At 38.1% G+C, this 26,263-nt stretch overlaps 1 protein-coding gene across 1 annotated transcript; it reads right to left on the reverse strand.

Annotated features, from left to right (window-relative positions):
- Positions 1-1,649: 1,649 nt before the first annotated feature.
- On the reverse strand, positions 1,650-25,644 carry LOC121294832 (neuronal acetylcholine receptor subunit alpha-3-like). Its single transcript, XM_041218951.1, has 6 exons — positions 25,533-25,644; positions 15,906-16,045; positions 15,489-15,533; positions 3,857-3,966; positions 2,772-3,768; positions 1,650-2,348 (listed from the first exon to the last, which is right to left on the reverse strand). Exons 1-6 carry the CDS (start codon positions 25,588-25,590, stop codon positions 2,226-2,228), a joined length of 1,473 nt encoding a protein of 490 aa, XP_041074885.1. The 5' UTR covers positions 25,591-25,644; the 3' UTR covers positions 1,650-2,225.
- Between the last annotated feature and the right edge of the window lie 619 nt (positions 25,645-26,263).

The following is a 26,263-nucleotide window of genomic DNA, read 5'->3' on the forward strand; positions in this document are numbered from 1 at the left end:
ATTGGCTGTTATGGAAACTACCAGCGTACAGGGAGACTGCTCTCCCACCAGCGAGCAGCATCCATATGAAAATAAAAAAGAATGGGAATATCTCATGTATAATTGGTAAACTTAAATTTAAAATTGTGCATATTGTCATCCAGATAGTACATTTATTTAGAACACTTCACATATAAAATGATTTACGATTATTTTTGCAATTTTTTTGGTTAAAAAATAAATAAACAGATTTGGATGTGGCGGGGGTAATCCATCTATGCAGGCTTGGCTGGAATTTATTTTCTCATGTTGACATCAACTTCAGTCTGTAATTTAGCATGTACAATTGTAGGCTATAAATAAAAAAGTTTGAAATGCCATTTGTGTTTGTAGTTCTTAGTTATTATATGTACACCATGTATGTAACATTTCACTATATATTTATTAAGCTTTTAAAATTGATAGGACACCCTAACAAGGACGCATTGCAAATCCACAATCACCTGTAAGAAAACTTTATTGTAATAGTATGCCATTTTTTATGCCAAAGTTTCATGATTTACTCTTTTATTTGAATAAATTCAAACAAAATCTACTGTAGGAGGTCAGTTTCATATAATGCACGTATCCAGAGTTCAGATAGGCTAAAGTTACATTGATAGTTTCTTGGTAGTAACAGTACACTGGGTGCAAATAACAGTTTAGCAATACAACAAATGCTCCATAAGGTTGCAAATGGTTAAAACAAGTCAATAAATCTATTCGTAAGTGCAAGTATAGAAAAGGCTAAAATATTTTCATAGCTACAAATATTTAATTATCTAGGTAGCCTTACAATACTGACCTACTAATATGCCATCTGGTGTATTGGATCCCTGAAATGATTAAACATGGATTGTATAAAATTGTCATGACAGGAGCCAAGGAAATTTGCACATATGTTCCAGATGTTATAGGATGCATCACAAATCACTCTAACGTTTAGTGAATGTTGGAACCCTTCCTGTTCACATACTCATTGGTGCTGTGGTGATTTGAGTGTAATGTGTGTCCAATCAATGGCTCCCATTACTCTGGGAAACCCAGCAATTTCATAAAACTCCCTTTTAATATTTTGTAGCTGCTCCTGATTAAGTGGGATACTGATATAATCGTTTACCCTCTTTGTCAAGTCACCTGTGACCCTTTGAAATGACCCAGAGACAGAAGGACAAGACTGCCAAGCCAACACCTTGATATGCAGTGGGGGGGGGGGGGGGGGGGGGGGGGGGGGGGGGGGGTGGGGGGGGGGGGGGGGGGGAGACACTTTTTGTAGACAATTCAAGGTCCTCCCACAGAGTCTGAAAGAGATGCAATCGAATCATCTGGTAAACCTAAGAAATTAACCCTGGTCCTGTACACCCACCCTCTGTATCATCGGTGTTGCAGCCGGGGTCTGTCAATCTCAGGCTTGCACTCTAGCTCTAAAATTTGATTTGCTACTATTGCTGCCAATCTCAGCAAATCCATACTGTAGTTTGTTTATTCTAATATTTTTAAACACCAAAGAACTTAAATACTGTTAAATATATAAAACTCCTGATAAATTATGACAATTACCTCGGATTTCCTTTTAAATACCCACACAAACAAAATAAATAGGTCGGAAGAAGCACTGCTCGTTAAGATATTAATATTATTTTGTAAATCAAGATAATTTTGCAAATCAATTAGCACAATTATTTAATAATAAAATAGGCATAACGACCGCTTCAAAATGCTTAAATCAATGCTACATATTGATTTGTTCATTAACACTGGAGTTATCATTTACAAACTTTTGAAAATCCCCCCAGTGCATCTTAAATTATTTAAGGCTAAAATTGAGGGGGCAGTGGTTGATATGTGTTTCCATTTAGCATAAAATGCATGCTGCTAATTTCACATCATGACATAAAACAGCCTGGGAATTATAGACAGAAGCCTATCTAATTGAATAGCTGCATGCTGTACATATTGTCTGTGTGTTGCTCTTTTCTATATGTAAAACATTTAACTGGTGCAATTAATTTCTTTCCGACAGGTGTACCACAATGTTAATGGATGTAAGGGAATTACACATGCGCTTTCCTAGGTGAATTTATAACTAAATATACATTGTGATTTTTAATTCTTTAAAATGCTAAGTTTGTTTTCTTAAAATCACAGATATCTACAATTGTTGCAATTCATGATACATATGCATTTTAAAGCACGCACACTACTAATTAAAAAAAACCAACAAGTGGCTGAAGAAATAAGCCCAGCGTTCCCAAAACACAAACTAATACAAAAACCCAGAGAAAAATCCTGTCGATGACCATGGCCACATACTTCCAGTCATCTTCCACCTGAAATAATAAGAACAACATACAAATTAATGAGATATCTTTAATACCCATCGCTGCTCAGCATGAGAGTAACACCAAGAACAACCCAGAAAGCAAACCACGGGGATTCATTTTAGCAAGGGCACTTCGCTCAATTGTTGATCTGATAAACACTGTTCAGACTCTTCTGGGAAATAAGTGCCTAATCACCCCTAAAATTAGCCACGTTGCTCTATACCAAATCCCACAAGGACTGCTACAATATGTTAGATTAGTTAGTTGGTCTGCAGTTTCTAGCCATGATGTAGTTCATTAAAATACAATTTACCACCTACTGTAGTGTGGACAACACAGTTTACATTGAAAAAAAAAAACTACCATGTTTAGCAAACATATTTAAAGAATGTGTACACATTAATAAATAAAGCTTGCTATTAATTATACCTCTTTTGCTTTATTCTGGCTTCTCATGTTTTCTGCAATGTATTTCACACTTTCAATGGCCTGTTTGATCTCTGGAGAGACAACTGAGAAAGCCAGCACTGTATTAATGGACTGTGGACCCAGCTGTCTGCTCAATTTACTGGAATCAGGTTCGGAGGGGTCATTGGAGTGGTGGCAAAGACACTTCTGTTCTTTTGGTAATTTATTTTCTCCGTATTCGAGGCAGTTCATAGATGATGTCTGGGATATGCTGTTTTTTCTTTTTCGGCCACTGGATTTGACCACTTGCTCTTCCATTGGTCTTCTCATCAGCATCATTTTAGGCAAAATCCTGAGGAAGACAGACCTTACCCATACTGGCATTGTGTGCGTCATGGGCGTTCTATAGTGAACATTCAAAACAAAGACTGTTATAACGATAGAAAGAGTCACAAATATCATTGTAAATAAGAGATATTCCCCAATGAGGGGAATCACTAAAGAAGTTGAAGGGATTGTTTCAGTGATAACTAGTAAAAACACAGTTAAAGACAGCAGGACAGAGATGCACAGAGTAACTTTTTCACCACAATCTGAGGGGAGATAAAATACTAGAACAGTTAAAAATGAAATTAAAAGGCATGGGATTATCAGGTTAACAGTATAGAAAAGAGGGAGTCTTCGGATATAGAATGAATAGGTAATATCTGGGTAGATTTCTTCGCAGCAGTTGTATTTGATGTCATGCTTATAGCCAGGGGCATCAATGATTTCCCATTCTCCACTCTCCCAAAAGTCTTGCAGATTCACTTTTGACCCTATTAAGACAAGGTCAATTTTGGCTTTATCATAAGTCCAAGAGCCAAATTTCATTGAGCAATTTTGATAATCAAATGGGAAATAAGTAATATCCATTGGGCAGGAGCTTTTGAAAATAGCAGGTGGTATCCAGGTGACTGTGCCATCAAATTTTAACAGAGCCTTTGTTTTGTCTTCTACAAGAAAGTCACCAACAGCACTAAAAAGAGAAATACAATCTGTATTTAGAAAAGTGAATCTGAAATTAAACATATTTTCATATTCATTTAATGTCACAGCTGTCTTACTTGTTGTAAAGCACAATGTCAGGCCGCCATATCTTATTGGATGGAACTCGTATTAATTCAATCCCATCATATTCCACTGGACTCCACCTTAATTTATAGTCATTCCAAACCTGATAATATTTGAAAACAAAAACAACAAAAACACAAATATTAAACAACCCCTTTTAAATGGGCACAAACAAGTGAAACAGTAATTTAACATGATTTATTCATGTGTCTTTCCTGCAATACACGTTTGTCTGTTTAGTTTCTGTCCTGTGACACACCCCATCAGAATCAAAGGATTACACTATCACCATAAGTATTATGTATCTCAAGCAAAATGAAAAAAATTCTGGTTTTAAAACAGTTTTTTTTTTTTAAATGGAATATATCCGAAAGTCATTCATTCAAATTTGTGTTATAGATGGCACCCCTAGCCAAAGCCTTCTTAACTCATTCTCTTTCTTTTTCACCCATCCCAGTCTCTGGGGAACAAAACTCGTTTACTAGCCACTCAGCCTCTACCAGCCTCGGAGCCCAGCCTCCACTCCTTGGGTGCCAGGGGGAGACCCTTGGCCTCCATGAATGTTTATTTATTTTTCTATCCCAGCATTTCAGTCTACCCCTAGAGGGAAGTGAAGCTCACTTCTCAGCCTTCGAAGTCCAGCTGCACCAACCTCCCTCAACAAAGGAGATCCTGAGCAAGCCAGGGCAAGCCTCTGGACTTCTCTTCATCTTTTGGATTCTACTGTTAACCTATTTTCTCCCCACCACCCACACAAGCAAAGCTTGCTTTCCAGCGTGCTGATGGGAGACCCTGTCCTGTTTTCACAAGGACTTTCCTCCTGTATATATAATTGTATTAACATAACTGCTTGTTAAAATTCAACCTGTGCTTAGGGCTCCATCTTACTGCAGGGCCAACATAATCCAAGACAATTTGACGCATCATCATATTAGTGATGATGACCAACGTCCTTTAAATAGAACAACTAACTAACAAACTAACCTTGTCACTTTGAAACGAAGTGACCAATTCAAAACAAAGTAACCAAATGCAAAAAGTCTTCAGCATGGGGAATCTAATTCAGGGCTTAGTTATCTCAGCAAAATAATGAATATGGCCAAAGACCAGAGTTTTTCTAACACAATCCAGGTAGATATAAAATAGTCTTTCTGGGTGCAGTCAGAAAAACTGCAGATTACAGTCAAGTAATAGTTTCAGAAAGAGGCAGTTGGGTGGACAGAGCAGAAGTAACACTGGTCCAGATTTAGGGGTAAAATGATTCTTTATGTACCAATGAATCAGAATACCTTCTTTGCACAATATATTGTATCGTAATAGAGTTGTGTATTACATGTACTGTGACACAAGACCAAAAAAATGAAATACTTTAATGTGATGTATAGATTAATAGATGATCTCCCTTATCTCTTCTTTTTGTTTTTAACAACTAGTCCATTGTTAATGATTATCTGATATTGATGCACATCATACAAGCATTTTCTGAACAGGCTTGTATATGCAATTCTTTAGGCTCGTACATGCAATTTTAGCATGAAGATTACAGTACACCCCGCCATAGCGAACCTTTTGGGGTCCAAGCCTTATGTTTGTTATATCGAGGGGTTTGTTATAGCAAAAGGACCATCAAAATGAACGATAAACTGTTGGAGTAAGTTAATGAGATTGTGAATAAAAGTAGAATTACATGTACCTGTTCGTCTCATGTATGCAGTATTCTGCCTGTTCGCTAAAGAATTAAAACGCAGTACAGAAAGCACAAATCTCAAATTGAAACTGAACATCTATTAAAAATAAAATTCGACATGAATCGTTTCAAAGTGCACCAAATCTTAATCCAACATACAAGAATCCCAAAATGAGTTTTTATTCCAAATCATCCCGACATGAAAAGTTCAGATCCTCAAGTTTTTCTTTTGTTGGGTAATCACATTTTGCTTTGCGGCATTGTTGCTGAACAAGCCAAAAATGTGCTTTTTGACAACCTGTATTTACTACAGAGATACGTCTGCGTTACTAATTTCTTCAAACAATCAATATAGTTTCCAACTTTGCTGAAACATAAAATTATTTTTGTTTCGGAGGCATAGTTACACAGCGCACGCTTATTATTAAGACTTCACTGCGGAGGTGGCATCCTGTGCATAGACCGGGATGTTCACAGTGTGTGTTTAGATTATCTTTTTATTATTATTATTTGGGGTCCAGGGGCCAGGTTTGTTATAATAAAGGGCGTTACAGCGAGGGAGAACTGTACTTTAAATATCTCTCCTCAGAAACTGTAACAAAATATCCTCAAACATGGCTGAATCACGCAGTTATTTAATGTTAGTAAATACCTATTTTTTTGTAAAATACAAAAGTGCATTAAATAAAAAGTGATTGTGTTTATGATTTTCTTTTTAGATTAAGTCTTTATAATTAAAACAAAAACAGGTTATTTGCATGTACATTTGCTGGTAATAATATCTTACAGTATTACACATGCAAGTTACTTAACAATAACATTTATTCAAGAGATCTCGCATCTCAAACATCAAGTTTGAATACAACATACAGACTTTGTATTTAAACAATGTCTCTTTTAGACACAGGTGCTGCAGAAGGCCTTTACGTAAATAAAGGTATATTTAGCCAATCTGTCTGTCAATAATCTCTACTGCACAATTTGCATATGATCATTGTGGCTGTGCTTGAGGTCAGGAAACATGTTCACCTCATAATATTTTAAGAGGAGTAATTTATTCAGTCATATTGTGGATATAAGTTGGACCACACCACACAGCACCCTGTAGTCTTGAATGGTTAGCTTTCATTACAGATACACACTATGCAGATATCACAGTGATTATGAATGACTTACTGACACCAAACCCTCAAGGAAGTTTATGTACAGTAGTTGCACCACTTATGGATTTTGTCCTGAGAAGAAGATATCCTATAATCTGTGTGGGACAGACAACTATTTCCTGACAGGACAGGGTACTTGTGAGTTGGAGTTGATAGCTTAATTGCACAGTAGTAAAATGACATATTAGGCAAGATTTAATTTGAGCATGAGGTGTTGTAATGTTGAGTAATCTGTTTTAATCAATTTGTCATGCCAAATTAATATATATTTGAGGAGTTGAGAAAAAACAAAAGAACAGATAGACAGGCCCCACTCACAAAGGTTAACACATTTTCACAAATGAAAACAACTGAATTACTATCAACCCATCTTATATTCATTAAAGCAATCTTTAAAGCTTTGTCAATAAGGCGCACAGGTTCACAATCATTTTAAAAATAAAAATCCTCCAATGTAGAAATATTTTGCACATCTGGTGTAAAAGAGAAATGATCTGTCAAAAATAGAAAGTCCTCATGTCTGTTATCCGGATACTTCAAATGGAGTTAGCTGTGCAGCTTTCACTTCATTATTTATAGCATTAAAGTAGACATGTTTCCATCAATCTTAAACAAGAGTCTCAGAGCAAATGACAAGTATGAAGACATCATCATCAACTGAATCATTCTTCTACACTAAGTTCTAAATCAAAGTGCGCCAACACCAACCACAAATAATCCTTTCAAGGCAAATAACACATGCTAAATAAACACATGGCTACTGTACATGTCAAACTACAGATAATTTTGCCCTTCTCTAAAGAAGGAATCAGAATTCGTATTAACCATCCAAACCTGGCATTGTTACTATTCTGCAGTAGCCTTAACATGGTCAATGATTCATTCAACCACTTAATAACAATAAAATAATTACTGTTTCGGAGAAGTGTGCTAAATGTTCGATATCAGCATCTTGGCGACAAGCAGCATTTAAACAGTCCATACTGGCCAAGGCCTTCTTTCAAAAGGTATACAATAGAATATACTTTCAGAGTAAGTTCTTTGTAATAAGCAAAAACTAAATAAAATAAACTAAATAAACAAACAAACAACATTCATTAAGGGTATTTCATTATGTTGTCAGGCTGCAGCACAGGCAGTTGAACTCTAGTACAACCTTCCAACAAGGGACTAACATGAAATTGATGTTACTGTCAACTCAAGGCAGCCAGAAAAGGGCAAGTCCAGAGTATAACTTAGTTGTTGCTGTCAGCTTCTTTTTTGCAGTAGAGGGAAATTATTGCAGCATCAGGGATAGGAAAAATACTGTGTGTCAAACCAATTCACTCTCAGACTTTAAACTTTCCATAGCGCTCTTCTTGCAGATGTCAGATAAGCATGTCATATTTACCCCATTTTACACTAGCAACTGTTAAGCTGGCTTTGAGGAAGCGTAGCTTTTAAGACAATTTTATTTCGTAGTGTAAACCCAGCCATCCAAGGGAAGGCTGAGAGCCATCTTGATTCTCTTTCTTGCTCTACTGTGAATGCCTCCGTCCCTCATGCAGTCGGCTCACACAGAGGTACATTGTGAGCAATGCTCCTAGTGTTACTCAGCCGTCTCCTTCGTTGAAGCTAATTAGAAAGAAAACACTTGTGTACCACAGTACATGTTTGTTAGTGGCCAAATAAGAGCCCATGCTAACCATAAAATAAAAAAAAAGATGTCAGTAATTTGTAAACTTTGGGAACCACAATGCATGTCAATTCATTTTAATGAGAATCTATTAAATCTTGGTGTGATGAGTCAAAGGGGTTTCGGTCTAGATCCAGCTACAGTCTTGGCGATGTTTAGGGAGCAGGAGGAGAAGCGAGAGGAGAGGGAAGCACGGCGCCAGGAACAGCTCGCCCAGTTCTTTGGTCAGCTGGTAGAGAAAATCTCGACACCAGAGGCGGAAACAGCGGTTGCCCAGATGTTTTCTTCACAACCAAAGTTACAGAAGATGACTCCGTAAGATGATCCTGAGGCATTCTTGGTCACCTTTGAGAGAGTGGCAGAAGCAGCAGGGTGGCCCAAGGAAGCGCAGGGTGGAAAAATATGAGGGAACTCTGAGACGACAAGGGGAGGGGTCTGACTCAAAGGTAAACCAATCTTGTAAACGGCAAGGTAAAGGAGTAGGTGTTCAGTGTGACCGGGGCTGAGAGGTTACTGATGTGGAAGGTCACATAATAAAAGACACTCCTCTCAGCGTACCTAATCATTGGGACAGAGATATTGACCTGGGCTATGAACAACAAAATGATCCCACGTTACAGTATGCTTGGAAACGGGTTAGATATATCGAGGGGAAGGATATGCAGGAAGGACAACCAGTGGTATTTCCGCATTTTTCTGTATCTGGGCACTTATTATATAGAATAACCCGGGCTCCCAGGACGGGACAGCTCGTAAAACAGTTATTGGTTCCTAGGCCTTTTCAGTCGAAAGTCATGAGATTGGCGCATGACATTCCATTTGCAGGTCATTTAGGAACTAAAAAGACCCAGGAACGAATTCTGGCCCGTTTTTTTTGGCCAGGGGTTTATGGTCTTGTGCGGAAGTATGTATCTGAGTGTCCGGAATGTCAATTAGCTGCCCCTAAGTTAGTTCGCCCTGCACCTCTGGTCTCACTGTCAGTTATCGGAGTACCGTTTGAGAGGATTGGTGTAGATTTAGTAGGCCCTCTGGAGGGAACAGAGTCAGGATATCGGTATATTTTGGTAGTAGTGGACTACGCAACACGATATCCAGAAGCTGTTCCCTTACGCTCTATAAGTGCAGAAGTAGTAGCAAATGAATTGGTTAAAATATTTTCTAGGGTGGGAATCCTGAAAGAAATTTTCACTGATCAGGGCAATAATTTTATGTCTGGCTGTATTCAGCAATTATACAAATTATTGAAAATCTGTTCAATTCGAACCTCAGTTTTTCATCCTCAAACGGATGGGCTTGTTGAACGATTTAATCAGACTTTAAAAAGTATGTTGCGCCGCTTTGTAGATCAGGAGAAACGTAATTGAGATAAACTGCTTCCCTACTTGCTCTTTGCAGTTCGTGAGGTACCACAATCCTCAACGGGGTTCTCTCCGTTTGAGCTCTTGTACGGTCGGCAGCCGCGGGGTACCTTGGATCTCATAAGAGAAGGCTAGGAAGAACAGTCAAGACTCTAAAAATAGTGAAATATGTATTACAGCTACGCAATCGCTTAGAATTAGTTGGTCAATTGGCACAGCAGAAGCAGCAGCAAAGCTACAATAAAAATGCAAGAATTAGGAACTTTCGACCTAGAGACAAAGAATGGCAGGGTCCCTTTGAGGTCAATCGAGCAATTGGAAAAGTTAAATATGAGATCCGACAGCCTGGGCGTCGGAAGGAAAATCAAATTTATCATGTTAATCTCCTCAAACCGTGGAAAGAACGTGAGGTTTTATATCTCCCGAACAGGAGGGAGAGGACTATGGACCCTTAATTGAGCCAGTATCAGCAGCTGGGGTTCCGATGGGGGAACAATTAACTCCTGATCAACGCAAAGAGGTAAGCAATTTAATCAAAATGTTTGGTGATGTGTTTTCTAAAGTGCCCGGAAGAACGCATTTGATTGAACACGCTGTTATCACTCCGCCAGGTCAGAGTTAGACAGAGACCGTATCACATTCCAGAAAGTCGGAGAGATTCTGTCCGGAGGGAGGTGGAGTGTATGTTGAAACTTGGGATAATTGAACCTTCCCGAAGTGAGTGGTGTAGCCCAATAGTACCAATAGACAAACCAGATGGGTCACTACGGTTATGTATAGACTTTAGGAGGGTGAATGCTATCTCTAAGTTTGATGCATATCCCATGCCTCGGGTAGATGAACTCTTAGACAAGCTGGGGCAAGCTCGGTTTATTTCAACTTTGGATCTGACGAAAGGATACTGGCAAATTCCATTAGCAAAAGCCTCTCGTGAGAAAACGGCATTCTCAACCCCAGATGGTCTTTTTCAATTTTGTACTATGCTGTTCGGACTTCATGGAGCTCCTGCAACTTTCCAGAGACTGATGGACAGGGTATTACAACCTCATCGAGAGTATGCAGCTGCATATATCGATGATGTAGTCATATACAGTTCTTCCTGGAAAGAACATTTGAGTAGATTAAAAGCCGTCCTACAGTCTCTGAGGAAGGCGGGGCTCACAGCGAACATGGCAAAGTGCGCTATTGGAAAAGAAGAAACAAAATATTTAGGTTTCATAATGGGTAAGGGTAGAGTGAAACCGTTGGTTTCAAAAGTCCAGGCTTTGTTGGATTCACCGGTACCTACCACAAAAACCCAGGTGAGATCATTGTTGGGCTTGGCTGGTTATTACTGCCGCTTTATTCCACACTTTTCCACTATAGCCGCCCCTCTCACTGATCTCACTAAAAAGAACGCTCCAAATAAAATTAAGTGGAGTGCAGAGTGTCAGACGGCTTTTAAGTCTATTAAAACTAACTTGAGTCAGGCCCCAGCATTAGTAAGCCCGGATTTCAGCCGAGAGTTCATCCTTCAGACCGATGCATCGCAGACTGGTCTGGGGGCGGTTCTGTCCCAGGAAAAAAATGGTATAGAACACCCAATACTATATATTAGTCAGAAGTTACTGCCAAGAGAACAACGGTACTCTGTGGTAGAGAAAGAATGCCTGGCAGTAAAATGGGCAGTGGAGTCCTTAAAATACTATCTTCTGGGACGACCCTTTGTACTCATCACAGATCACGCCCCTTTAATGTGGTTAGACACAATGAAGGATTCAAACGCTAGGATTACGCGGTGGTACCTGGCGCTCCAACCCTTTGCCTTTCAAATAAGGCATCGTGTGGGTAAGTTACATCAAAATGCTGATTTTTTTCCCGGGAGGGAGGGGAAAAGGAGGGGTTAGAAGTTTCCGAGTGTTCCTTCGGCTCCACTCTGAGGGGTGGGATATGTGATGAGTCAAAGGGGTTTCGGTCTGCAATTCAGCCTCCCAACAGTAGAAGGCATCAAACCAACTCGGGACTTCCCTTACCAAGGTCTTGTGACCATGACAAAAGTCATCTTTATGAGGAGCAGCACCTTGGTGAGGGGCGGAAGTACGAGTATGTAAATTCCAGCCACTGGAGTCAAGTGAAGTTAAGGATACCTGTCAGTCTGGGATTGGTGATCCACTGACTACCGGGGCGGGGTTTGCATACTAAAGGGAACGTGCTACTGTGTTCGGGGTTGGTCCTGAGGAATAGAGGCGGGGGAAAAAAAAGGCTGGAGGGAAATACGTGCGGGGTTGAACTGTGTTATTTAGTTTTAATTACGGACAGAGGCCTTACTAACTTTGCTCTTCTGTTTTTATTCCTTTTTGTTTCATTTTGGATTGAGCAGATCACAAAGAGGATTAAGAGGCTTCCGTTCCTTTATTTTTGATTACTCCAGCACTCCCTCCCTCACATCCTTCTTTATTGTTTTTTTTTCTTTTCTTGTAATATTAAATAAAAATTTTATTTTTTTTTTACACGTAAATTGCTGTCTGGAAAATCCATTTTTACTCACACGCCTCACACTTGGGTATAAGGAAACTCAGGTCAGAGTTGCAAGTGTAAACATACTAATTGTCTGTGATCAACTGGTTGCTTACAAAACTGATTGTCCATTTTTTAAATAGAGGATCCTTGTTCAAGATGTGCTCTAAGCTTGGAGGTTTGCTCGTCGGTACTCTGTGACCATTGCAAGTGGACCACTTTCAGCAAGTCCCAACAGAAACTGCAGAAGGTCATCTTGTAAATATCAGATTGCATCTATACCTTCATCCCAATTCCAACTTCCTTTATTCTTGGTCAGTTAACTTCTCTTTGTCAGAGCTCTGAGCGATTGAATAATGTGGGTCTATTTGCAAGGTTTTAGAAGTGTTAGACCTGCAGTCGCTTTCACGTATTTAAAATCCTGCTGAGGCCTGCTGCAGTTCTTCCAGTGTAGGAGTAAACTCTGTTTCATCCCTGCCATCAGTGCAGGGAGCTGTGATTAAATTGTTTATAGAAGCTGAAAGACTTGCACACAGTGGGGGAGATGATAGATCCTTCACCTACTGCTTCCAGCTGTCACCAGAGACAGAAGCCATTCTACTTTCACCATTAAAGGTTTCTGATATACAGTGGCTTACAAAAGTATTCAGACCCCTGACCAATTCTCTCATATTACCAAATTACAAATGGTACATTGAAATTTCGTTCTGTTTGATATTTTATTTTTAAACACTCAAACTCAGAATCAATTATTGTAAGGTGACATTGGTTTTATGTTGGGAAATATTTAAGAAAAATAAAAAACTGAAATATCTTGCTTGCATAAGTATTCAACCCCTGTGCTATGGAAGCTCCCACTTTGTACCGATGAAAGAAATTGCCCTAAAGAGGACACAATTACCTCACCATTGGCCTCCACCTGTGAACCATTAAAGTTGCTGTCACATTTTCTGGATAAAAACCCCACTGATGAAGGATCATTGGTAAGGCTGTGAATCTGAAGGAAAATGAAGACCAAAGAGCATTCTACAGAAGTTAGAGATAAAGTAATACCAATGCATAGATTGGGGAAATGGTACAAAATAATATCCAAGTGTTTGGATATCCCAGTGAGCACAGCTGGATTAATAATCAGGAAGTGGAAGCTGCATCACACCACCCAGGCACTGCCAAGAAAAGGCCATCCCTCAAAACTCAGCACTCGAACAAGAAGGAGACTTGTGAGAGAAGCCACAGAGAGGCCAACAATCACTTCAAAGGAGCTACAGAGTTCAGTGGCTGGGAGTGGAGTAATGGTGCACCAGTCAACCATATCAAGAGCTCTGCATAACACTGGCCTGTATGGGTGGGTGGCAAGAAAGAAGCCGTTACTCAAAAAGTACCATCCGAAAGCATGTCTGGAGTTTGCCAGAAAGCATGAGTGACCCAGCTGCGATGTGGGAAAAGGTTTTTTGGTCAGATGAGACCAAGACTGAGCTTTTTGGCCAAAACTCAAAGCGCTATGTGTGGCGCAAACCTAACACTGTCCATGCCTCAAGACACACCATCCATGCCTCAAGACACACCATCCCTACAGTGAAGTATGGTGGTGGCAGCACCATGCTGTGGGGATGCTTCTCATCAGCAGGGACTGGGCATCTTGTTACAATTGAAGGAAGAATGGATGGAGCAAAATACAGGAAAATACTGCAAGAGAATCTGCTTCAGTCCGCTAGAAAAACTGACGCTTGGGAGGAAATTCACCTTTCAGCAGGACAATGATCCCAAGCACAAGGCCAAAGCAACATTGGAGTGGCTCAAGAACAAAAAGGTGAATGTCCTACAGTGGCCCAGTCAAAGTCCTGATCTCAATCTCATTGGGAATCTGTGGCACTATTGAAAATTGCGGTCCACAAGCGTCGTCCAACCAACCTGAACAACCTGGAGCAAATCTGCCAAGAAGAATGGGCCAAAATCACTCCAACACTATGTGCAAAGCTGGTACATACTTACCCCAAAAGACTTAAAGCTGTTATTGCAGCAAAAGGTGGCTCTACCAAATATTAATGTGTGGGGGTTGAATACTTATGCAAGCAAGATATTTCAGTTTTTTATTTTTTCTTAAAAATATTTCCCAACAAAACCGATGTCACCTTACAATAATTGATTTTAAGTTTAAGTGTTTTAAAATAAAATATCAAACAGAATGAAATTTCAATGTACCATTTGTAATTCAGTAATATGAGAGAATTGGTCAGGGTTCTGAATACCTTTGCAAGCCACTATATATATATATATATATATATATATATATATATATATATATATATATATATATATATATATACACACACACACTGTAGGTGTATTTTTCAAAGTTGTTTTTTTTTTTTTTTTTTTTTTTAAATGTACACAAAAAGTTTAAAAGATTAAAAAATCTTTTATTTTCAGGACGTTTGAACATTTTTTTAATCTTTTAAACTTTGTGTACATTTTAACCTTTTCATATATATATATATATATATCTATATATATATATATATATATATATATATATATATATATTAGTTTTTGTTTTTTAAAAGCAAAGCATAAAGCTCACTAATGGTACATTTACACCTGCAACATGAAACCAGACTGTAAAAATCACATATCTCAAACTGGGAGTGGAAGAGATGGAGTTCTGCCAGCCAGCAACTCTCAGTTAAATTGAATTGGATATGAACAAAATGCTCTTCCTGGGGTGATCAAAGCCTCTGAGACTCTTAAAACATACTTATACAATTAAAACATGTAAACATTAGAAAATGCAATGTCTGTTATGTCTAATTGAACTGTACATTGCTTTGTGATGCTTGTAGATGTAAGGCTATATAAAATATAGGACTATATAAAATTATTATTATTATAATTATTAGCCGATTGATGAGGCTAAATTGATCCAGCTAGTGCACTGTTTTTAATGACAACACCATTTGAAATCTTCTCCAGCCAACCCGAGTGCTCTGTTCACCCAAGCCATTTTAAAATATATTCTAGACATCCGATAGGAAGGACTAATGGATCCGTTTAAACATTTAATAAATCAAACTTTGACATTTAGTTTAATGCTGAAGTAGTAGTTCTTACCAGTAAGAGGACATTTTTTATAAGAATATTGGCACAAATTGCTGTAATGATATTTGCATTAGACAGCCTTTATTCAGCAGTATTCGTTTTAGATAAAACAGAGTGCCATAAATGGACAAAAATCAATATAAAACTTACATGCCGCAACCAGAGATTGGTTTCCATTATCTGGTTCACTTCATCCTAGAAAATAAAAACATTTCAAGCCTGGTGATGCAAGTATAATCTGACAAAAACATTTCACACTAACTGAAACAGTCAAATTGGAATCTAGGACTCAGAAGAAAGAAGGGAGAAAAAAAACCCACATTAGCGGAATCTAAATGGCTAAGTTAAACAAAAACACATCTGTGACTTAACTGCCCCCATTATGTTTTGCGTTAATTATAATATCACATACATACATTCATGCATACATATTAATGCCTTAAGAAAAGACTTCTAGTCAAAACATCTGTCATTAAATTACATTTTCTTTTCGATTGTTTCTAAATTCAACCCTATTGAGCGTCTAACAGTTATGACAATGACAAATGTCATAAAATGGATGCTTACCACCTTGACCAGTTGTGAAATAGACACTTCAAATTCAACTATTACTGGATCTGAAACATTTTCTACTGGCCTGATAAACTGATTGTAGCGGCGGAGCAACCTCCTGAACAAACGATCTTCACCTTTGGATGATAAACAACCTGTTAAAAAAAATGCATATATTATATAGATATGTTTTATGAACAGAGGACAATATTGTTACTGTTACTACCAGTTACCACGTAAATTACAAATTAAGCTGATTTTAATATTGAGGCAGTTTTTTTTTTTTTTCTGTCAACTAAACTGGAACTCAGGTTTTCACAGTAAGAGGTTAGATAGTAACTTGGATGAACAGAAAGCTTTTTACCAGTGTCACAGTGTTCCTCCCTACATCATCACACTTCCACCACCCCACCGGTTGACTTGAACAATGCAACAGTCAGCATAACGCTCACCACGACGTCTCCACACACATTGTCTCCCGTCAGGTCTGTCAAGGGCAAAATGGCATTCATCGGTGAATAAAACACAGATGGCCCACATAAGATGGCGATTTTGTCTCTCAGCTGTCAACATGTTACCCCTGAACGGCCTCCGAGCATACAAGTCATTTTCATGGCTACAGTCATTCTGCTGATGCGTGGGTTATTTCTTCCTGGAATTTCTCATGCTGTAGCCACTGCAGTGTGAATTATTATCTAGACGGATCAGTTGGATGCAACAGTCCTGGGCCGCTGTGGTGACCCTCTGCCTTCCAGGACGTGGCCTGTCCCTTATAGAACCAGTTTCCTGGTTTCTCTGGACTAGTCTGCTGATTGTTGAAACAGAACATCTCATTCTCTGAGCAACTTCTCTCACAGCCAGGCCACCTTCAAATCATGCCGATAGCAACCAGGCGATCTTCATTACTCAAGTAGGGCATGGTTGTATCTTTTGCTGTTCTTGCATGAATTAAAATCATGTCTTTTTGAATGCCTACTTATATAGATACTTAACCCTATGCAGTCCATTTATTCAGCGCTCGTCAGGAACATCAGGTCCAATTTATTTTGACACGTGCTGGTTATTTTACACGCGCTGTTTAAAAGGCATTGAATAGCAAAAAAACTTTCAGTATTGTATCTATAGCCAAGCCCCAACCCTTATTCACGGTATTTTTCACATATCTCTTTATAAATGTGCATACTGATAAATCCTCTCCTGATCACCAGAGTTCTGACAGAGCTCTTAGCTGTCAGTCTCACACGCAGAAACACAACACACGCTGTATAAAGATTTGCCTACCAAGAAAAGCATTACAGCAAGGCTGATCTGTTTTTCTGTTCATTGGGGGTGGGGGGGCGGGAGCTATAACCGCCAAGAGTGTGCCGCTGACACTGTGCAAACCTTAACCCTGTGCTCTATGGTTTAGGTGCCTATGGTTTCAATCAAGTTACAGTTCAACAGGAGAAAAACATACTAAAGTTCACAAAAAAATCAAGCATGTGCAAAAATATTTTACAGTTTTCCATGGCATTTCTACAGGAATCATAGGAATGGACCTCACAACACTTTCACCCATGTAACAATAAAAATAAATGACAGGTACATTATTTAAACAGTTGGAGCAACACATGGGGATGTGTAATGCTACATTTTACGGAACCCCACTATTTACTCTTTGAGACAAAACAGCCCCAGACACCTGAACCCCCAGACTTGACTTGTCATAACTTTTGATTTATATTACAATATTAAAATTATTATGGAATGTTAAAATGAACTGTCTACATGCAGCAAAGTGTGCGATGAGCTCGCGAAAAAGAGCTTAATACTGAGAGTGCCAACGTGTCTTCACTGTACAAAACATTCAGTTTCGGTTTTGGTTTTTTTAATTTAAAGGGAGCATCAGACTGTTTATCAGTTCTACTCTCAGCACACATCCTGCTCACTTTAGGACAACAGACCAATTTATGACAGGATCAGTCATGCAGTCCTTTGACTGATTTAAATGCTTTTGTGTCCCATCTGTTTCGTCTTAATTTAAATTTGGTTTAGTGATTCACACAATCATAGTAGCTGGGAATTGTTTTGTATTTTACTAATTTAAAAAACATTTTCCAATAGTCTTGTAAAGTAGATTAACCGTTTTACAAATTGTTTTGTTTAATGGATATTGACTGCAGCTGTTTAGTCATTTGTATTTGTTTAATTTTAAACAGGCTAAGTCAGTTATTTACTTGATTCCATAAATCCCTGGTGAAAATTCTGAGATGCTAATATGTCACATTAACACCTTATAAATTGAACTCAATAGGGGAGAATGAGGGTTTCTGATTTCAGGGTTAAGTGATAAACACTGATAGAAATAAATATACCAGAGATCACTACTTATTGTGTTCACAACACAATTTTATAAATAAAGAAATTCTTACATAAAAATGATAATCTTGATGTTTTTCAAATACAAATGTACTTTTCATTCATTTCTATTTCTGGTATGATTAATACACCTATTTATACTGGGCTTATTAACCCTTTAAGGTACAAGGGACATGTGTCCCACAAATACAACTTATGCTAACTTAAATTAATACAGTTCAGGACCATAGGTGTTGATCTCAGGTGAGTTTGGAAATCCTAAAGAGCTCAGACAGGATCTCAGATGAAAACAAAGCACTACGTTATTTTATCTACATTATTTTACAATGAATCAGAAGAAAGCAGTAACCTGAAGATAGGAGGGCTGGTTGATAGTGTGTATGCATGTGAGTTTTATTCTTATTTGTATTATAATGCCTTTTATGTATATATAAAAAAAAAAAAAATAATGATGTTTAGTGTGGAACAAGGGCAGAGCAAGGCTAGTCCATGTTCCAAACTGTTCTACGAAAGTGCTAGGGGGAATAAAAGTTTTTAAAACTAAGAAAATCAATAAAGACTCAACTGCCAAACAGTCACTGCTTAACTACATCCAGTGCATTTACGTGGTGCAAGTATTCAAAATATTAAAGTATTTGGAATACGAGAACATTCTGAATGCTCTGTATACATGCAGGCGGAATTCTCGTACTCCTTTCATATTCTGCGTTTACACGGTAAACAGAATATTCCTTTTATGCTATTACACATGCATATCTTGCTTCCCACTGCAAACCGAAAGATTGTTGTTTGTAGTACTGTAGAATAGCTTGTTTATTGTAAAGAGGGACTTGGGAGAAGATTAATCTTCCAGCAGGACAATGACCCCAAACATACATAAGAACATAAGAAAGTTTACAAACGAGAGGAGGCCATTCGGCCCATCTTGCTCGTTTGGTTGTTAGTAGCTTATTGATCCCAAAATCTCATCAAGCAGCTTCTTGAAGGATCCCAGGGTATCAGCTTCAACAACATTACTGGGGAGTTGATTCCAGACCCTCACAATTCTCTGTGTAAAAAAGTGCCTCCTATTTTGTGTTCTGAATGCCCCTTTGTCTAATCTCCATTTGTGACCCCTGGTCCTTGTTTCTTTTTTTAGGCTGAAAAAGTCCCTTGGGTCGACACTGTCAATACCTTTTAGAATTTTGAATGCTTGAATTAGGTCGCCACATAGTCTTTGTTCAAGACTGAACAGATTCAATTCTTTTAGCCTGTCTGCATATGACATGCCTTTTAAGCCCGGAATAATTCTGGTTGCTCTTCTTTGCACTCTTTCTAGAGCAGCAATATCCTTTGTAGCAAGGTGACCAGAACTGCACACAATATTCAAGATGAGGTCTTACTAGTGCATTGTACAGTTTTAACATTACTTCCCTTGATTTAAATTCAACACTTTTCACAATGTATCCGAACATCTTGTTAGCCTTTTTTATAACTTCCCCACATTGTCTAGATGAAGACATTTCTGAGTCAACAAAAACTCCTAGGTCTTTTTCATAGATTTCTTCTCCAATTTCAGTATCTCCCATATGATATTTATAATGTACATTGTTATTTCCTGCATGCAGTACCTTACACTTTTCTCTATTAAATGTCATTTGCCATGTGTCTGCCCAGTTCTGAATCTTGTCTAGATCATTTTGAATGACCTTTGCTGCTGCAACAATGTTTGCCACTCCTCCTACTTTTGTGTCATCTGCAAATTTAACAAATTTGCTTACTATACCAGAATCTAAATCATTAATGTAGATTAGGAATAGCAGTGGACCTAATACTGATCCCTGTGGTACACCACTGGTTACCACACTCCATTCTGAGGTTTTTCCTCTAATCAGTACTTTCTGTTTTCTACATGTTAACCACTCCCTAATCCATGTACATGTGTTTCCTTGAATCCCAACTGCGTTCAGTTTGAGAATTAATCTTTTGTGCGGGACTTTGTCAAAAGCTTTCTGGAAATCTAAATAAACCATGTCACATGCTTTGCAATTATCCATTATCGATGTTGCATCCTCAAAAAAATCAAGCAAGTTAGTTAGACACGATCTCCCTTTCCTAAAACCATGTTGACTGTCTCCCAGGACCCTGTTACCATATAGGTAATTTTCCATTTTGGATCTTATTATAGTTTCCATAAGTTTGCATATAATAGAAGTCAGGATTACTGGTCTGTAGTTACCTGGTTCAGTTTTGTTTCCCTTTTTGTGGATCGGTATTACGTTTGGGAGGATCTCATCCGGCCCAGGGGATTTGTTTATTTTAAGAGCTTCTAGTCCCATTAACACTTCTGCCTCAGTTATGCTAAAGTTATTTAAAACTGGATAGGAACTGGATGACATGTGGGGCATGTTGTCAGTATCTTCCTTTGTAAAAACTTGTGAAAAGTAATCATTTAATATATTTGCTATTTTTTTTCTTCATCTACGATTTTGCCATTTGTATCTCTTAAACATTTAATCTCCTCTTTGAATGTTCTCATGCTGTTGTAATATTGGAAAAACATTTTGGAATTGGTTTTAGCTCCCTTAGCAATGTTCATTTCTATTTCTCTCTTGGCCTTTCTAACTTCCTTTTTGACTTGCGTTTGCAGTTCCGTGTACTCTTTCTGCATACTTTCTTTTTGGTCCTTTTTTAATGCTCTGTAAAGTGCCTTTTTTCGCTGAATATTTTTTTTAATTGATCTATTAAACCATTTTGGCAATTTAGTTTTACATTTAGATTTGTCTACCTTAGGGATGTAATTGTTTTGCGCCTCTAGTACTACATTTTTGAAGAATAACCATCCTTCTGTGGGTGTTTTCTCTATTTTACTATAAATAATTCTTATGTATAGCACTACCCCTCCTCCTCTTCTGTCCTGCCTGTCTCTCCTATACAGTGTATACCCACAAATATTATATTCGTCCCCATCACTCTCAGACAACCAAGTTTCTGTAACACCTATCACATCATAGTTACTTGTTAGTGCAGTAGCTTCAAGTTCTAGAATTTTGTTTCTGATACTTCTAGCATTTAGATAAATACATTTAATGGTTGTCTTACCTGAGTTGTTGTTCTTGTTTTGATGCGGTCTCCCTTCTGTTTTTTTGTTGATTTCTCCCCCCTTCCTTTCTAGTTTAAATGATTCTGAACCTGCTTGAGGATCTTTTCTCCAAATAGACTGGTTCCCTTGTTATTTAAGTGCAGTCCGTCCCGTCTATACAGATAGTCCTCGTTGTAGAATGTGGTCCAATGATCAAGATAGGTGAAGCCTTCCCGTGTGCACCACGTCTTCAGCCATGCGTTTTGATTAATTATTTCCAGCTGTCCATATGGTCCTTTGCAAGGTGCCGGTAGTATACCAGAAAATACCACAGTTTTGGTTTTCTCTTTTAATTTCCTCCCTAGCTCTCTGAATTTGTTTTGCAGGGATTTTGGTCTGTCTCTTCCAATGTTGTTTATACCGATGTGGACGACTACTACCGGTCGTCTCCTGTTCGTTCTAGGAGCCTGTCCACGTTCTCAGTGATGTGCTTGACCGAGGCTCCCGGAAGGCAGCACACTATTGTAGTAAGGGGGTCCAAACTGCGAATTGAACTTGCTGTGTTTCTCAATATGGAGTCCCCAACAATCATGACCTACCTTCTTTTTGCTGTCTGGTCACCACTGTCAATAGGGTCCTGGATGTTGTTCCTTTCATTCTCTTGTTGTTGGTTCTGCTCATCAAAATTCTGAAGTGACTCAAATTTGTTGGTTGTTTTGATTTCTGGTGGTTGTGTTTGACGAAGTTTCTTTTTTTTCTTTTACCTGACCTTACCTATCTCCCTGGTGGCTTTCATTCGGTTAGGGGTGATGCAGACTTCCATGAATTGTGGGTGTGCCAGTTCCTCAAGATCCTGTTGCTGTCGCACTTCTTCCAGCTCCATTTCTAGCATACTTACTAGTTTATGCAAGTCCTGGATCGCGCGGCACTTTATGCACACTTGGTTTAGCTCCGCTGGGTTTTCTTGGATTTCCCACATCAAGCAGGTGTCACAGATTATTGGCTTGAAGACCATGTTGAGGGTTTTTTTTTTTTTTTTTTGAAGTTTAGTTTCTTCTGCAGCTGTCAGCCTGCTTTCAAACTGCTTCTAAACTGCTCTGTACTTCTCCACGCTTGTACTTCTCCCACTTGCTGTCGCTGGGAAGGCTGCCTCGTTTAACTGCGTTGTTCTGCTGTGCTGTTGGCTCCTCCCCTCACCCGTGTCTCAGAATGGAGCTGAATTTGAATCAGCTGCTCAGAGTTTCAGCTTGTTTGTTATCAGAAAAACATATGCGGCTGTTTGACTGAGCTGCTGCTGTGTTTCCCCAATGTCCTGTGTTTTCTGATTAAAGCAATTAAAGATGTAATTTCTCCTTACTGCTTCTAAACTGCTCTGTACTTTTCCACGCCTGTATTTCTCCCACTCGCTGTCGCAAAATTGATCAAGCTCCATCAAGTTGGATAGGGACTTTTGGTGAACAGCAATTCACACTGTAGTGGCTTAAAAACAAAAAGATCAATGTCCTGGAGTGCCCCAGTCAAAGCCCAGACCTCAATCCAATTGAGAATATGTGGAAAAGAGTTGAAAATTGCTGTTCACCAAAAGTCCCTATCCAGCTTTACAGAGCTTGAGCAATTTTGCAAAGAATAGGCAAAAATTGCAGTGTCCAGATATGCAAAGCTGGTAGACTTATCCAAATAGACTCATGGCTGTAATTGCTGCCAAAGGTGTTTCTACCAAATATTGACTCAAGGGAGCGAATACTAATGCTCAGTTATTTAGTGCTTTGTATTTGTAATTAATTCAGAACAATTTGTAGATTTTATTTTTCACTTTGACATTATGGACTTTTTTTGTGTTGATCAGTTGCAAAAACTCCTAATTAAATCCATTCTGATTCCATGTTGTAACACAAGAAAATGTGGAAAAGTCCAAGGGGGGGTGAATACTTTTGAGAGCCACTGTAATTAAGCTCAATGAATATTCATTACCACATACCTGTGGAAAAACATGTGGTCAGAAAAGTGAACGTTTACACTGTTTGGATTAGAGTATGAAAGTGGGCAGAGGAATCTATTACTAACTGTTTAAATAAATTAGAGGAATATTGATAACATGTTCTAGAATCCTGAGCACTCTACATGTTGTGCATCAAAGTGTAGAAGCACAGTAACATTAAAGCATGGCTCCATTTCAATTTTCATTTAGTTCTTGTATAAAAGGATGACTTGCAGTTGTGAGCTTTTCTAAGATGATTTCTATTTACAACAGAGAAAATGTTCCATGTCCGTGATCTGGGTTAGTGGCCTATTTGGATTTTCCAGCCTCCTTTAAAAACAATTCTGCAACTGATGATGTTGCTAGGAGAATGATTGCACTGTTACACACCAGTGATCTGGAGCACTGTTGCACATCAATGACCATCCTCTCACAAAAGGCCATCAATGGATGATGACAGCTTTCTGGACTTTTCAAGAATGTTGGAAGAGCAGTTGTGGGACATCAGCCTAGATGTTTAGCAACAAAAGCATGCAAGGTCATACACTACGGTTCACCTCTTTCCAGGTTGCAAGTATGAACTGTGGCATAGACAACAATCATTTGTTGCACGTGAAACGCTAATCCAGACATGTACAGTCAAAAGCCATACTTGCTGTTTGAGGCATATGATGGTGTCACCAATACAATGAAGCCAATTGCTGGTTGTCATCAGTCACAGCGTTACAGCTAGGCCAGTTCGTCACCTTGGACTGGGTCACATGGTGAGGTAACTCCTTCATAGGACACGTGACACTACACGTCCACAGACTTTCATTGAATTCAGGTGTGGTCATAAAATGGCCCTTATTGCAAGATATCCTTTAGTGTGCCCAATTACTTTAACCCAGTTAATGCGAGGGACAGCCCATTAACATATATTTTCATACTTTTTTTTCCCCCCACAGAGAGCAGTTGAAAACAACTTTCAAATCACAGCATTTCTCTCATGTTTAGTCCAAACCCCCCTTTCACATAACATCTCTGTAATCAAGATATGGAATGAAAGCTCAAACACAAAACATAACATGACCAAATACACTCTCATTTCAGGCAGCGTCATAGCCAGAGACAAAAGGAAGCAGAAAGGCTCCATAAGCTACATTCATTTTTTTTTATTATTATCAACTGATAAAAATAACCAAAAACACACATTTCTCAATTTAAAAGAAATAAAAATACATAATAATAATAATAATAATAATAATAATAATAATAATAATGTTAAGCAATGCATAATATGTTGGCTAAATACTTTATCCATTTGTTGCTGTTTATTATCTGCTCTAGTGATATATAAGTGAGTATAAAATAGATAATTAAAACCATAACAGATAACACATTTTAGGCCCCCCCTCCCCGGCGTAATATGTTCTATTCAGTTTGACATTAGTCACCCATCTGCTGCTATCAAAACATTTTTTACACAAAAAACACACACACACACACACAATTGTCATACAGTGATCTGTCTGGGTTTTTTTTTTTTTGTCTCATAACGTCATCAAGCTTATGAGTAATACATCTTTTTTTTTTTATTATTGTTTTTTGGTTTTTTGTAAACTAAGGCTATTTTATAAAGCAGTACCCGTCCAAGTAATATAGGTTTCTAAATAGCCTACCGGTAACTTATCTGAAACTTTCCAGACCATTCAGCGTGTTTTCCTCAGTATTACTTGTACCACGGAACTATTATTTATACACATTCACTGGTTTTATTGTATTCCAGTGCAACCCATGTTTTTTTTAAAACAACAGTACATAGTAAAGAAAGGTGTCTCTTTTAAACTTCCGAATTAGCAAATACGTAATACTAACAATACTACTACGACGACTAATAACCATAACAATAATAATAATAATAGCAATTTGAATAGTTTATCCACTTATTATATAGGTTAATAACAAATTACTAATGTTATGAATACCTTAAATACCTGTACACTCTCGTAGGCGCTACAAAGTTATAATTAAACATTTAGCGAAGTACAAAATGTTTTGTTATCACGCCGTTTACCAAAGCCATTATAAAGCGCTACTCGTTTAAAAAGCTGTACTTCTCCAATACTGAAACAAATGCGTTTCCATTTACAAATTAAAAGCTTTTAGTTACAGCGTTGTTTGTATTCACCTGCGCTCTCTGTTATAACGAGTCTTCTGGCAACGTGACTCATATTCAAAGGTTTGCACGCTTTATGTATCTTACCTTTCATTACCATAAAATCAAAAAGCAGAAACAAAGCGAGTTTCCCCATTGAATTCATCTGGCTTGGATGTGTGAAGAATTTGTTCGAAGCAGATGAAAAAGCCTCAACGCAGCTTGCTTGGCTATAGTCTGTCAGTCAGTTCTCTGTGATGTTAAGTTAATATTGCCCCACCCCTCAGACACGACCTCCCTCTATCTCTCTTAAAGTGACACAAATGACAAAAGCACCTTAACATAACCGTGGTGGGCATATTAACAAAGCCTCTGTCTCAGTCTTTAATTAATTGAACGTTTTTTTTTTTTTTTTTTTTGTTTTTTTGTATTGATTTTTTTTTTAAATTCAGTAAATAAAAAAAATAAAAAAATAAAAACGCTTCGGGAGAAGGAACAATATCCAGAATAAGCGGCTGTCCCAATTAAACGAGAGGCAGTTGAGACGATTGCTTCTTAATGAAAACAAAAATAATGAAATCACATCACATAATTAAATGCTAAATACATAATTAAAAATACGAGTCAATGGTTTATTATTATTATTATTATTATTATTATTATTATTATTATTATTATTATTATTCCTATACAAAATGAATCACACCTAAGTTGACACGCCACCATTATTTGCAACTGTAGCCTGCAAAGAATGTTGGCGTGTCAACATCGCTTGTGTAACAACCTGCTCAGCTACACAGTTGAAACACTGGGATGTTGAGGCGCTTGCGGTCAAGGCA

Source organism: Polyodon spathula, chromosome 2, assembly GCF_017654505.1.
Source record: "Polyodon spathula isolate WHYD16114869_AA chromosome 2, ASM1765450v1, whole genome shotgun sequence".
NCBI lineage: Eukaryota > Metazoa > Chordata > Actinopteri > Acipenseriformes > Polyodontidae > Polyodon > Polyodon spathula.